A 15,281-nucleotide genomic window follows, 5' to 3' on the forward strand; every position below is an offset into this window, starting at 1 on the left:
CCAACAGGTGAAGCTTTTTCCCTTCAGGGCATCTCTTGGCTTGGGGATGATAGTGTGTGATGTGTGGGTATGCAGGTGTCAAAGAGTAGGGAATTAGTACATAATAAGAACTTGGGCAGGAGAGCGTTAAGTCTTTCTCCTGACTTTCACCTCATTTGGACTTTTCCCATAAATTGTTCAGAACACTCTTCCAGACCACAAGCCCTGGAAGAGATTGGAGATCAGCAGCTTTCCTTCCTGCTCCCCACCCCACCTATAAACAGAAATATTGCACAAAGTTTCTGGCAACGAGGATACCAGAAGGTAGGGTTCAGGGCAGCAAAATGGACTAAAACTTCCCACATAAGATCTGTTTAGTACCAGGTTTTAATCCTTGCCTTCCATGACAATTGACTGTCCATGTGAAGTAAAAATATACAGTAAAGTAATGTTGCCATGGACCAGCCTTCTAAACTGAATCAGAAGTCACTAAGCAGGCTGTGACTGTAAGCAAAGTAAAGGGAAATGTGATGTCATAAAATGGAATTTTCAGTTTGCTTCTGGGTCAATATACACTTTCTAACTGCTTGCTTAAGAACATGGATTTTTAAAAACCAGAGTGGCTTCATTGAAAGCATTCATTCATACTTTGTTGTGTAAAAATAATTCATGCCTTCCTCTCAGTTAAGGTAATATTCATTATGTTTTTTCATACTGTTTGTCTATGCTTAGTTAGTCAAGAGAAATATTATAGTAATGAAACTGTTTCCCCATCCCTAAACAAATAGACGATAAACAAGTTCTATTGAAAGTGAACAGGATTTCCAAAGAATGTGCTTTGAGATTATTATTACAGGATTATTATTATTATTATTATGGAATGGATCCTACTGACTTTCTGCTGGTTGCAGCCCTCCCCGAGACTATGCTGGGGTTTGTAACGTGCAAACTCAGGAAATAGTGCAGGAAATGGTGAAAATGCAAAACATTCATCAACAAACTAGATTTTCAACATTATATGAAATTTAAGTACATGTCAGTAAATAGTCGTGCTGAATTTTGGAAGGTAGGGTGGGAGGGATAGAAATAATTATTCTATCTGGATTATTCTTAAATCTCTGAACTGCCTCTGCTTGCAGAATCTTGGATAAATCCAAACTAAACTGAAAACAGTTTGGCTGTTGTGTTTCCAGCCAGAATTATAGTTTTGGAGATCCATAGTGAGAATGGGTAGATTCAATACAATAAAGAAGGCCAGCAGATATTTAAAAGATAAATTGTGAAACCATCCCACAGTATTAAGGATTTGTGACTGACTTTCATTTAAAACATAGTCTCAAATTCTTCACCAGCTTACATCTTCTTGAATCTCATTTGACAACAGAATCAGGCCAACCTACCTGATTCTTCACTCCTGTACAAAAGCACGACAGCTGGTGACAGCCACACTGGCTAAGAGGTGAGGGTTAACAGCCCAAGCCTATTGCACAGTCCTGAACATCCTATACCAAACTAAAGACAAGCCCCCCATTTTTTTTAAACCCTGACCTGGATAGCCCAGGAAAGCCCAATTTCATCAGATCCAAAGCTAAGCAGGGTCAGCCTTGGTTAGTAATTGGGTGGGAAACCTCCAAACAGATAGGGGTAGTATGCAGAGGCAGGCAATGGCAAACCATCTTTGTTCGTCTCTTGCTTTGAAAACCCCAGCAAGGGTGGCCATAATCTGGCTACAACTAGGCAACACTTTCAATCACCAAAGAAAAACCACATTTAAATAACAGTACCGTGATGCAGAGAGTAGCCCCGTCTTTGCATTTCTCTAGTATGAGCCTTCTCTCTCTTGTCATTTGTGTGGCAACTCGGGTGACTAACTTTAAGGTGGGAAATTCCTAGAGATTTGGGGCCAGAACCTGAGGAGGGCAAAGTCTAGGGGGGCAGCTCAGGAGAGATGTGATTCCTCTGAAGTGGCCATTTTCTCCAAGACAACATATCTCCGGTCTGGAGATCAGTTGTAATTTCAGGAACACTCCAGGCCCCACCTGGAGGTTGGTGACCCTAATGGCAACCCCATTCAGTTTGATACCATGTGCTCCCACAATCGCGTGGAGAACGTGTGAAATTCGTATTGTCTGTTTCGGCTCTCAGACTGCATTGGAACGGGAAGCCCTGCAAAGGCACATGGTGCTTGTTCAGCAGTGAGGGGGAATGCCCTCTGCTCATACTAAAAGGCATTCTCGTCCTCATTTTCATTTTCTATTCCCTGGCATTGGAGAGCCTGAACAGAGTCCTACAGAGACGGAGACCCTTGCATGAACAAGCAAAACTGAATCAGGCAGGTGAGCTCCAACTGAGAATAGGGTTTAGGAGTATTTAAATTATTTCATTATTTGGGGGAGAGGGGGGGACAATTGTTAAAAGTAGAAATGAAAATTGTAAGAATACTGAAAGGCCATCTTTAAACACCTCACCTCCCCACTCTTTTTGGTCAGACCTATTTCTGTCTCTGCATTTATGAGTTCCTTTTGTCTATTGATCCATACGGTTTCCTTCTGGTCTTTCTATCTCTTAGTTATTTTTTTTTCTCCCGGTTGGTGTAATTCCATGGAAACCAGCAAGATTGTGCCAGCAGGGAGTTGGGCCCTCAATGTCGGTCAGCTGGGGGCGGGGGGAGAGGAGGTGGAGGTAAAGATTCTGTCTATTCCAAACTCCGGACCAATCGGACTCTCGAATGCTGTCCCATCACCCACCCCGAAGTGCCTTTTGCTGACACGCTGTCAGAATCCCACCCCACAGACGAAATAAACAGGTTCCTCAATGCTGACAGAAGCCGAGAGCTGTGCTCCCCATGAGGGGCCGAGCCAAGGTTCAACCCCAACATACCGACACTAGCAGGGTGCGAGGAATGTGAGAGAAGAGAATTCGCAGCCCCAGACAGACACACGCCGATTCTCACACACAGAAGACCTCCACTGGCTTCAGACAAGGAACAAGAAATTGAACAAACAGGCCTTTGCATCCGGATGGGGAGCCTTAACTGTATGGCTGGAACAGAAGAGAGATTTCATGAAGCAGACAAACCCCCAGAATATCCTTTGCAACCTGGGATTGACTTTTTGGTACAAAAATAGGATGGAGCAACAGAAACAGCATGAGCGAATGAACAAAAAAACAGCTAAATCAGACAGCCTGATAGATCAGGCAGGTAAACAGATATATCTAGGTAGAAACGCAGCTCAACAGAGGGAGCAATGGGAGAACAACTAGGTGCTTTCACATCTCTTTCTCTCGTGGACCGACAAAGGCATTGAGAAGTTCATCCAGACATCAGTTGATATTGTCTGTTTATGGAGGCTTCACCGATCAACCTTATGGAGCCTGCCCCAACCAACCTTTCTTTGGAGATGCCGCTGGGCAATGCTTCTTTGTCAGAGGGGGGTGAGTCAGCAGTGGCCCTGGGAGCTGTACTAAGCCTGATGTGTGCCACAGGGGTGGCCGGGAACCTCTACGCCTTGGCTGTCGTGCGGGCCTCACCATCAGCCTCCTCATTGCGTGTCCACCTTGTCAACCTGGCCCTGGCAGACTTGCTGTACCTTTCAACAGCCCCCTTTATTGTGCACAATGGGTTGGTGAAGGATTGGCCTTTTGGGGAGGCAGGTTGCCGGGTCCTCCTCAGTCTCGACCTCCTCACCATGCACGCCAGCATCTTCCTGCTCACTCTGATGAGCTGCGAACGCTACACCGCTGTGGCACACCCCTTTCAAGCGGCGCGCCGTGCCCATCGGTGCCGCCGGCCTTTGGCGATTGCGATCTGGCTCCTCTCCTTCGCCCTTGCCCTCCCTATGATGGTGATGATCCACCAAGAGGAGCGCATGGTGGGCAACGGAGCCGTCGTCCGGCGTCTCTGCTCCCCAACCTGGAGTGAGGAGCAGTACCGGGTGTACCTGAGCATCCTTTTCAGCACCAGCATTGTTGTCCCGGGGCTTGTCATTGGGTCCCTCTACTGGCGCCTGGCAAGGACCTACTGGCTTTCACAGACCCGCAGTGGATTAGGGCGCTCTCCCAAGAACCGTGTATTCCTCCTCATCTTCATCATCGTCTTGGCCTTTTGGGCTTGCTATCTGCCCTTTTGGATTTGGCAGCTCCTGCCCCTTTACTGCCCACTGGCCACCCGCCTGCCTGTCCACACCGAGATCTCCATCAACCATTTGGTGACCTGCTTGACTTATGGCAACAGCTGCATCAATCCTTTCCTCTACACCTTGCTGACCCGCAACTACCGGGAGTACCTGCGTGCTCGGCAGCGGGGGACATCGCATGCTTCCTTGCGATGCCTCCAAAGCAGAGGCCGGCCTCAGGGGGATGACGCAGAGGTCTAAGCAGATACAGGTAAGAAATGAGGGACACGTATCAACATTTGTATTTTGCGCTGGAGGTTTATCACACATCAGAGCACAAAAGCTGGCTATGGTGGTGGTTTATCTGGACTTTCAAGGGCCTTGTTTTCTCTGGGAAAGGACCTGCAGGTCTCAGGAACAAGTAGATCTGTCAGATGTGCATCAGAATAAGGTGACAAAATTTTCCCTATAAAATGGAATAGGTTGAGGGAGAGATTTTAAGCACAGTAAAAATAGACTTCTCGTTGAGGATTCTGTTTAATGATGAGGACATGAATCTTACTTTCTTTCAAACAGAACCTATGGTTTTCAGGGCACTACTAGACATAATGTGGCACAATTTACTCCAGGTCATATTCAATCCCTATAAAGCAGGGTAGGGTAGAGAGATAATAAGCATATGGTAGATGAGCATAAAGGAGGTAATGTAGCCCTTCACCCATTGATATCCACCCCTCCCAATTGCTTCTCCTGGGCTTTTTTTCCCTTTTGCTGGAGCTTTGTGACCAGAAATAATCTTTGTTCAGAGAAATAAGTGGAGAAATGTGCTTTGGGAGGAGAACCCTGGACAGAAGAAAGATTCTGCCCCCCCTTCCCTCCCACCGGTGCTGTGCTTTCTCTTTCCCGTTACCCCCACCACCAACCGCTGCTTTACAGGAATTTGACATGACCCAGAGTTAGTTGTGCCAATATTACACCCTGACAATTACAGGATCCATTTAACAAAAAGTAAGGCTCTGGCTCTTGTTGTGTGAAAAAAAGCTCCACAAAAGGTATATTTCTTTTCCAGCTTGGTCTTAATTCTACCTCATAAGACCACTTAATAAGTTGTGCTCAGTTCAAACAGCATGAAGTGCAACACTCTGACCAGTATACCATACTAGATATCACCCTGGCAGAGAACTATAAGCTAAGCCTCTGGGCCACTCTTCCAGAAGAAGCACTAACAGCTGCTCTCTCTAGAAGAAGTTTCTAAGGAGCAGGTTCCTCTGGGATGTCAATTCCCCTTGTGGACTAGTTTATCTCTGTAGTCGGCTCAGCTCCTAACAAAAATGTTTGTCACAGCTCAAAATGAAAAAAAAAATCCTACTTTTTAATATACCATAAATCCAATTTCTACCATTTTCATTGGGGTGTGGGCTTTAATACATCGGTTATGAGAACAGGCTGGACTGGATCATTCTTGTAATCTTCCTACTTAGGCAGATCTCTACATATCTGAAGTGAGCTGTGTGACTCACAAAAACTCCCATTTAATAAATTGTTAGATGTCAAGGTGCTACTAGGCTTTTGTTTTATTTTGCTGCAATAGACGAACAGGGCTAAAACCCCACTTTTCTGATCCTGTCTTCCTGTCACAAGCTATTTGAAGTAAAGAACCTTCCGGAACCAGCCCAACATTTAGGGACACTGTTCTTCCAAGAGTCTCAACACCACACAGTCTGGTCCAGTGCAGGGCATACAGTTTTGTATGAGCCTTCAACAGGAAGAAAAGACTGGACACAGTAGGAGAGCACTTGCTTTGTTTGCATAAGGTCCCAGGTTCGTATCTTGACAACTTCAGCTAAAGAACCTCAGAGAGTAGGCCTTTGGAAAGACTTTTCTCTGCCTGAGACTGCAGAGAGCCCCTACCAGCTAGACAATATTGAACTAGATGGACCAATAGTCTGATATGAAGCAAAGCAGCTTCCTAAATCTGTATGCTTGAACCCCAGTCTTTTATCTAAACTAACCAAGATAGTTCACATGTCTCTATGACACTACCCCCAAATTTTGTTGTGCCTGTAGGTGCTTTTGGAATTTTGAAAAAGGGCAGTAGAAGCTACCACAAAATGGCTGCCATGAGAGATGGGACCAATAACAAAATGGCTGCCATGGGAAACACCTACAAAATGTTGGGTGGTTCTAAGCCAAGTGCCTTCCTATGACGAGGGCAGGAATTTCTAAATGGGTGCAGCCAGTGCAGACCCCAAAGTGATGCATCCTGTTACACAAAAGTGCCCTTCTGCCCTTACCTAGATTCTTCAGAGCAAAAGGAGGAGACAGACAAGTGCTTCTTTCAATGATTGTATTGAATATTGCAATATGGGTACCCAGCTTTCAAAGGAGCCCTGAGTACCAAAAAACATAAAGCTTGCAAGCAGTTTTAAAGACATTTTTTAGTACAAAAGGAACTACCTGCTGAACAATTTGTAATTGGTCATTACATACATCTAATCTCTACAGTTCTTTCAATTGGCTACTTCTCAGTTCTCTAACTAGTCTCGTGATTTTGCATCTATCACTGTAACTTTTTCATTCCCCTTATTTGGTCACTATCCTTTGCTGACTCTGAATTTCTTGCTGACTTCCAAACCTTAGAATCAAAAGTTATAGATACAGTGAATGTGCTCTTCTTGTATCTTTTTCTCCCTTCTCATGAGACAATAGCCTAAAGAATGTGGCCTTATCTTAAGTTTCCTAAGCAACTGAGAAAAGAGAAACATTTTTGGCGTTGGTTATGTTATGAAGCAACTTTCAGCAAAGATGGAACAGTGAAAGAGAGAAAGGGGGGGGGGGGTTTGCAAGTACTATTCATTCATTCTAAGAATATGTATATGAAAGTATGAAAGATTATAAACCCTTATAATAAAAGGAATATTAAATCTTAACTCTGCAATCCTAAAATCTTCTGAAGCATTGCCTGCTCCACTGAGATAGAGGATTTTTAGGATTGGCTCTTTGCTTTGAGAAAGAGGTGATCTGAGGAAAAAGAAAAAGGGCATCAGGAAACACACCAATGGGCACGGTGGTGGCCCTAAATCAGACTGTCCTTCTACATCAACATTTTGTTTAAGGAGCAAAGTATCATTAGCATTCTCCTGTGCCTCCACCTTCTTTTTCTCTGCCATAGATCTCGCAACAACCCGTGCTTAATGAGAGAACTTCTGCATCGGAAATTCTCTTGCCGTTTCTGAACTCCAGCCTCTGAGCTCTTCACTCCTTGAACAAGAACAGCAGGTAGCTGAAGTGAAACGTACAATATGCATTGAAATTTGGGGCTGCCCTCAACCGCTGCATGACAGACAGAAAACAACAGGTGAAGGATTTCCTTCAACACCATTAGTGCATACAGAAACACCGTCGTCACACGGCCATAAATTTAGCGCCAAACTAGCGCCATCTCCCGCTGAATTCTCACCTTATTCCGGCTCTCTTGCGATTTCGCCATTCTCCCCAATTCACGCTTTGTGACTCTTTATGTCGTCTTTATCCACTTCCATGTGAATGCCCTGGATCGACTATGAATGCTTTGCAACACCAAAACGCTCACTGTCCCTGATCATCTGTCTCACCTAACACTGATTCTCCTGCCCTACACTCCCACAAGCCCCAATGCGACCCGCAATTAAGCCTCAAAGTAATTTTTTTAAAAAAACGTCAGCCTTATAGCGCTATAACACTATAGCGCTATTCTGTCATGGGTGGGAAACCTCTGCTACCTATGACGGTTGGCTTTTTGGTTGGCCCAGCACAACATTATAATAGAAGAGTGATATAACACAACTATGCAAAAAAAAATTTTTTTTAAAGGGGGCAGGATTTTTAGGGCCCCGTTTCTGGAGGCACTTTGACTGACCGTCGAATTGCGCTTTTCCCTTTTAATGTGACTGACTGGAAGTGCAAGCAGTCGTCAAAAGAGGGGAGAATCCGTTCTAATAACGATAACAGAGGAAACGATTTCTAGTGCAAAACTGACTAAATAAGGGCCCGTGTGACGATGGCCACTTTTTGGGGAAAATTCTGTTTCTTTTGTTTTCATTTCCAAATTCACAACTGCTCCTCCTTCTATCCACTTCCTGTGACCATACCAGCCTTTCAAATGCTGCAGTACCATGCTTTTATCATTCCAATGTTTAACTAACAATGAACAAATCCCTGAGCGGGGGGGGGGGGGTGAGGGGGGTGAGGGATGCTGATCTTTCCCCATTTCAGCCTTCGAATGGGCTATCACACACACATTCATCCATAGTTTCTGCATTAACCCACATGTCTCTGTATATTCCTATGTTATTCTTTTATAGTTAGTAATAATGCTTTGCTTCAGGATAATGGAAGAGGAAAGGCTTTCGACTCCCGCTGTGTCTCATGTACTCATCCCACAGTATTGCCTGTCTATTTATGAATATGCATGGCTTCCTCCTTTGAAGTGGTTGCAGAAAAAGGATTCGCTGTCTTTGTCATTGTGCTTCCACATTATTTCACACTCACCTAACGCCCATCCAGAAAAATAAAGGGAGCAGCAGAAGGAAAAAAAGGGAGGGAAAGTACATTTAAACTTACAGTTGTGCAAATTTTAGGAAAATTATTGATGTTATGCCCCTCAGCCTTGGCAAACTCCCTAATCACCCGTATTTGGCAATGTTGCCTGTGAATGAGAAGAAGTGAAGGAATTAAAGATGGAACCTGAGTGGACTTGTGAAGTGGAGGGTAGGAGTACCATTTAGAGGCGTCCCCAATGGGTGGAGAGATTGCTAGACTTACTTTAAATGTTTTTTTTCTGTGCAAATGCAGCCACCCAGATTGCTTTATCAAAGAGAAGAATGAAAGGGTTATATTTTTTACATCCTCTTTCTGCCTATGCTGTTCTCCTCCTTGATAAAGCAATCTCAGAAGCAGCATTTGCAAGGGGGGGGGGGCGCATTTAAAACTGTAAGGCTTGAGCTCAAACGCATTCAGGGGAATAACCTGGGTGGAGGAGGGAGGATGGTTTCTATGGAAGGAGAAAATTGCTGGCTGGGAACACCAGTCATGTATTTGCACTGCACCCATTTCATAGAACAGTGTACATCTGAATGCCCCTTATATCACTATGCAAAATGCCTTGGGTCAGCTGTGACTCCGCAGTGGTGAAAGAGCTGCAATGTAGGCGGTCCCTGGCTGAAATCTTTCCTCTGCTGTAAACTCACTTGGTGACCTAGGCTTAGGCAAGCCATCGTCGTTGTACGGATTGAAAGGCCACATACATGAAATATTTTGAATTCTGAAAACACTATATACATGCAAAGTATTATTATTTTAGGGCATAGCCAGGGCCTGAACAAAATCTTTTAGAGGGAGGGGGATAAACTGCCTTAAGATTTCAGGGAGGTGTTGGGCCTGCTGGGCTCTAAGGAGAGAAGCAGCTGCACAGCTGCTTTCTGTTTGTACATCTCCAACATTTTTATAGCTTCATTTCCCTTTGCCACTAGAAGAGATATTTAATCTCCGCCCCCCTCCCCCACAAAGAAATGCTAGTGTTCTGCATCATCCCCAATAAAACATCCATGACAACTGCAATTTGTTTTATGTATTTTTTAAATAATCCACTTCTCACACACACACAATACTCTGATGAGTACCGTCTTTGTAAGGCCACACACTCATGAGCTATGCTTATTTTTGCACTTTCTATGTCTGCACAACGACGACAACACACTGACCCACATTGCAGGCACTCAAATGTTAATTAACACTTGTGCTCTTAGAACTATCACATCCTACCACCTTCCAAAGCACCAGAAGATAATGGGGAATCCCAGAAGTTCCAATTCTGTGTGGCAAGATAGTGAAAATTGCCCAGCAGCTCTTGACAATGGGAAGAAACATGAGAAAACAGCAGAGTCCTGTGGCATCTGGAAGACTTCAATGTGGCATGAGAATTCAAGAGCCATTTTGCCAGGCGCTGTGTGGATACAGCTCCCATGTTCATTTGGCAATATATGATTTAGCCGTAAGCATGACTAAGCCATGCAGTGGAGTCCTGGGCCGTGCTGGAACATGAACTCAGGTCTTCCAGATCCAGGTCCTATTCTAACAACTGTACAATGGCTGTAAAAGCTCTACAGGCAAGCCAAACCTTTTTACCCAAAGCAAATCTTGTGTGCATTTGCTAATCTGCCTGCAGGAGAAGATAATGAGCCAACCACCATTAGATCATGGCCATATCTATTGACTATAAACCAATTTTTTAAATGCCAGCTCAGCTGAAACAAGTTCCCCCAAAGAGCCTTGGGAACTGGCAAATGCCTGAACTCTAGACACCCAAACAGAACAACAATGTTCATAGGGCTCCCTGGCAAGGCATGGAGTGTAACAGGGAATTCATCCTATGGTGGCACTTTAAACAGCCCTAAAAATTTGGAGGCACTAAAGCTCAAAACAATAGTTATAATCCTTTTAACAGCCTATGAAAATGTCCCCATATTTATGTTTCTAGATCTCATGGCTGTGGAAAGAAACTTAAACAGACAAAAAAGTAAAGAAATCAGAAGCTGACCAGGCATGACTGTCAGTGGGGAAAGAAAGTTGTGGGGAAGGGATAATAACACTGACTTTGTTCACCACTCTGAGTGGGCACTCATCTGTCCAGACAAGAGAGATACAAATGAACTGTTGTTGTTGTTACCGTTGTAATAAATGCAGCCAGTGACTGCCACAGTAATTTTTGTAGGGGCAGTAAAAGAATATAGTTACTAACTGAGCCAACTTTGTTCAAAGGGACCAGTAGAGGTGCATGTTTTGGAATGCCTTTTTGAGGTGGTCTGTGCAGATGTGCGTATGTTGGGGACATATCTTCTCCTTACAAAAGGTGACCATGCAATACATGAGTTAGTTTTAAGGTGCCATTGGACTCTTGATCCGTTGGAATTGGAACAAGACCCCCTCCTCAGGAAATTCTCCCCCAGGAATTTTCCACAGTGCAAAAGGATGGGCGTTTCAACTTTAATTTCCTGTCAGCAAAAATAAAAATACTTGGAAGTCACGCTTGCCTTTACCTAGAAACCACATTTTCCACCCATGAAATCTCTTCCAAGTGGAAGATTTTCTAGAACCTTTTCAGCTGTAGAATTCTCTTTTTTAAAAACACCAGCTGAGGGAAAGGGACATTGCTGGTGCTTGAAGGAGAATTCTGAGAGGAAGACAGGGGAGAGAAAGAAGGTCAAAGCATTGCTTTTGATCAGGGCTTTTTTTCTGGGAAAAGAGGTGGTGGAACTCAGTGATAGAACTCAGGACTGCACAATAATGTCACTTTGGGTCAGCTGGAACAAGGGGGGGAGTTTTTTAAAGTTTAAATTGCCCTTGGCGAAAATGGTCACATGGCCGGTGGCCCCGCTCCCTGATCTCCAGACAGAGGGGAGTTTAGATTGCCCTCGGAGGGCAATCTAAACTCCCCTCTGTCTGGAGATCAGGGGGCGGGGCCACGGGCCATGTGACCATTTTCAAGAGGTGCCGGAACTCTGTTCCACCGTGTTCCTGATGAAGAAAAGCCCTGCTTTTGATCCATGCACTCTAGCTGAGTTGCATTTCTCTATGAATATTCCCCCTCCCCTGTTTGGGTGGGTGGATAGGCGGATGAATAGATACGGGCCCTAGAGTCCCCCTGCAAGGCACCACCAGAGAGGTGTTCATAGTTGTTCCACAACTGTAGACCGCTTTTCCCCTAAAATTCAAGTCTATTTTCTAGAAGGGCTTTAAAAAAAACAGCAAAATCAACAACTTTCCTCAGAGCTGGCATACAATAGCTAGAATTAACTATGGAGTGGGGGTAATGTTGACTGGATACTTTTGTGTTTTATTTTATACTTGGACCAGGCTCTTTCCAAAAACATCATAGCAAATCAGGTTTGGGAAAGACCAAACTGAGGACGAAGAAACCTCAACTGGAACACTATATCATGTGGGTCCGACTCCTGTCCCCAAACCAGCGGAGGAAAAAACCTCTTCAGTGTGGCAGGTCCTAGCAGAGCGGGACCACAAGTGACGCCTGACACAGGTTGGACACTTGCCAGCTTCCCTCAAGTTTTGATGGGAAATGTAGGCAGCTTGGCGGAATATTGGACAAGTGACAGTTGAAAAGTCCATTGGACAGCAGTCAGAGTCAAGCTGCAAGACCAGGATGCCTACATTTCCCATCAAAACTTGAGGGAAACTGACTAGTGTCCAACCTGTGTCAGGCGTCACTTGTGGTCCAGCTCTGAGATCACATCACAGCTAATCTGTTAGCAGGCCACCACTGCCCTCTAGAGGGCTATGTGACTCATGGCAATAGAGAACCTGCCTCCATTTACTGTTTCTGCTTCCAAAGAGTTTACCAACTGATAACGCCAGAGGCATCATTTTGCTCACAATGTCCATATTTAACATATTATAAGGGCTTCCTTTTATAAACAGCAATGCAGACCTAGTAAGTAGCAATTATGAACTAACTGGTCTACTTAAGAATATAAGAACCCTGCTGGATCAGACCAAATGTCCATCTAGGCTAAATCCTGTTTTTCACATCGGCCTAAGGTTACCCTGGAAAGCTCACAAGCAGGGAACAGGCATATATAGGCCCAAGGTTTTGCTTGCTATTGTCCTCCTCACGCCCACACCAGAAATGGCAAGCAGAGTCATATTGTCTCTGACATGGAGATTTCATTCAGCTATTATGACTAGTGGCCAGGGATGGGCCTCTCCACCACAAATGAGTCTAAGCCCCCTTTTAAAGCGATCTGACCAAATGCAGATTATGCCCTGTGTGGAGCTATTTGTTCTGAATCTCTTCTTCAATCAACTTCAATAATAGAACTTCGAGTTCTACTATTTTGGGAACAGGAGAGAAAGTTCTCTACTTTCTATACCTTGTATAATTTTATGTGTCTCTATCATGCCCCTTACACTCTTTTTTCTAAACGAAAAGCACCAATACCTTTTCTTGTAGGGAAGACGCTTCAGCAAGTTGAAATTTTGATTTACCTCAGGTAAATTTGATTTACCTGAGATGTTTCAGGATTCCTTTTTCTCCAGGGTGCCTCACTTTACATTCAAGGTGTCTTGAACCGCTTTTGCCAAGTTGTTCGGCAGATATGCCTAGCCAAATGTCTTGAAATAACTGTACCTCCTCCTCCCTCTATTAGCAGTGGCATATACTTCTAATTTGGGGGGTGAGAAGTGGTCTTAAAGAGTAACATGGGATTCCCGTCACCTCAGCACCAGCAATGACAGTTCCCTTTGGAACAAATCTCACCTTCTCTGTGTGTAACCTTTGGCCAGGTATCTCACATAACTACTGCAGCCATGACAGACTAGTGAATTCCCTAGGTCATTTGCATGTACTCTCAGGCATAAGGACTAATTTTAACCTACCTCAGAAGGTTGTGGTAAGATTACAAAAAGATCCAGAGAGGGCAGCTCGTAAGTAGAGATCACATATATAAAAAAACACATTCTGAATTCTGTCTGTCACACTCTAGGGTGATGAAGAAATAGAACTTAATGAGAGGCCTATATAAATGAAGCAATTCATGAACATGAATTGCTTCATAGGTCAGTGATGGGTGGCCAATAGTTCCTGCAATGTACAGAACTTTCCTCTACACCCCCCCCCCACTTTTCATGGATATTTTGTCAGCAAAAAAATTAGTCTCCAATACAATCGTCTAGAGACAAATTCTTAAGCACCTTTAATTAACACGTTCAAGGCATTCCTAACCATGGATTCTTCAGCACATGGGTTTGAGATTTACTGAGATGTTTGCCAGAGGGGATCAGTGTTCCAATTTCCACCCTCTTTTTCCTTTCCCCCTTTCCCTGCTGTACAAAAATCATATCCTGTTATTAATTCAAACCCTGTTCAAATGCATCAAGCTAAAGCATTTATTTTACAATAGCAACAAGACTTAACCAAAAGTTCCCTTTGAAAAAGTTCCCCTCTAATGAATACTCTGACCCGACATTTAGAAGCACCCTCTTCACTCAAACACAGGTCTTGACTGAGCATGACTGGAATTTCCCTTTATTTTAGCTTCCAGGTGACAATGCTTGTTTGAATTCTGTAGGATTAAAACCAGTTTCCAAATAGAGGTGATGAAGCTGGCCTCCAAGGCATACATTTAGTAGAATACCACTTCTAGCTGGTCGTCTTCAAGGTGTTGTGGTGGGCACTTAAGGATATGGGCTTGTTTGCAATCTGGGTCTTCCAGTTTGGGGACCGGTCAGACTTCTTACCTTGCAAAAGGCTACTGCAAAGAGTAATTGGGAGGGTAGGGGCAGTTGTGATTTCCATCACAAAGGTCACAGCTCATCTACTTCCTTCTTCGCATACCCTTGGCTTACGGTAGAGATCATGAGTCATTCCAAAGGAATGCTTTGAGTTTCTTTGTGGTGCTCCAGTGTTACATCCAGGGTAAACTGGGTTCAACTCTCCCCCCTCCCCCAATCAGAACTGTTCATCAGAGAAACCTATGGCAAGATTATATTTATTCATTATACTTTTGTCCCACCCTTCCCCTAATGAGGTCAGGGCGGCATTGCGTTCATCATTCTCCCCCACTCTATTACACTTTATTTTTTGAGGTGGGTTAAGCAGAGTGACAGGCTCAAGGGCTCCACAGCCAGCTTTATGGCAGAGCAAGGATTTGAACTTGGGCCTCCCCGATTCTAACTGCACACTCTACCCACTACACAACACTGGCTCTTGCTGTATAGGATGTGATTCCACAGCAGAAAGATGCAGAATAAGAAAGCAACCAGAGATTCCATTTCACGAAAAGGGCACATTTCTAGTCCTTATGGTAGTGGAGACATACTTAAAGAGTGTGTAGTGAATGCCAGGTGCTGAATCAGACATTCATTAAACGGGAGGCAGGGCTTCGGTGTTCCAACCAGCTTCCCGCCCCATCCCATGAGCAGAAGAACAAACTAAACACAGTGTGTGGAATGGTGCCAAATGGTATTAGCCACCCAGACTGCAGAATCCAGCTTGTTGTGTTGCCAAATTTGTGTCACTTCAGTGCAGATTCCTTTTCTTCTTTGAGGGAGGCAGCCCTCCGGCTATCAGCCTGGTAATATTTGCAGCCTCGTTAATGTGCCAAGGAATACCCAGTCATAAACCAAAGCACAAAA

The 15,281-nt window shown here is 44.3% G+C and overlaps 1 protein-coding gene across 1 annotated transcript; it reads left to right on the top strand.

Moving 5' to 3' along the window:
- Nucleotides 1–3,347: 3,347 nt before the first annotated feature.
- On the top strand, nt 3,348–4,355 carry LOC129340568 (urotensin-2 receptor-like). The gene has a single exon (XM_054995437.1). The coding sequence runs from the start codon at nt 3,348–3,350 to the stop codon at nt 4,353–4,355; it is 1,008 nt and encodes a 335-aa protein (XP_054851412.1).
- The last annotated feature ends 10,926 nt before the right edge of the window (nt 4,356–15,281 follow it).

The sequence above is a fragment of the Eublepharis macularius genome, chromosome 12 (genome assembly GCF_028583425.1).
Source record: "Eublepharis macularius isolate TG4126 chromosome 12, MPM_Emac_v1.0, whole genome shotgun sequence".
Lineage (NCBI taxonomy): Eukaryota > Metazoa > Chordata > Lepidosauria > Squamata > Eublepharidae > Eublepharis > Eublepharis macularius.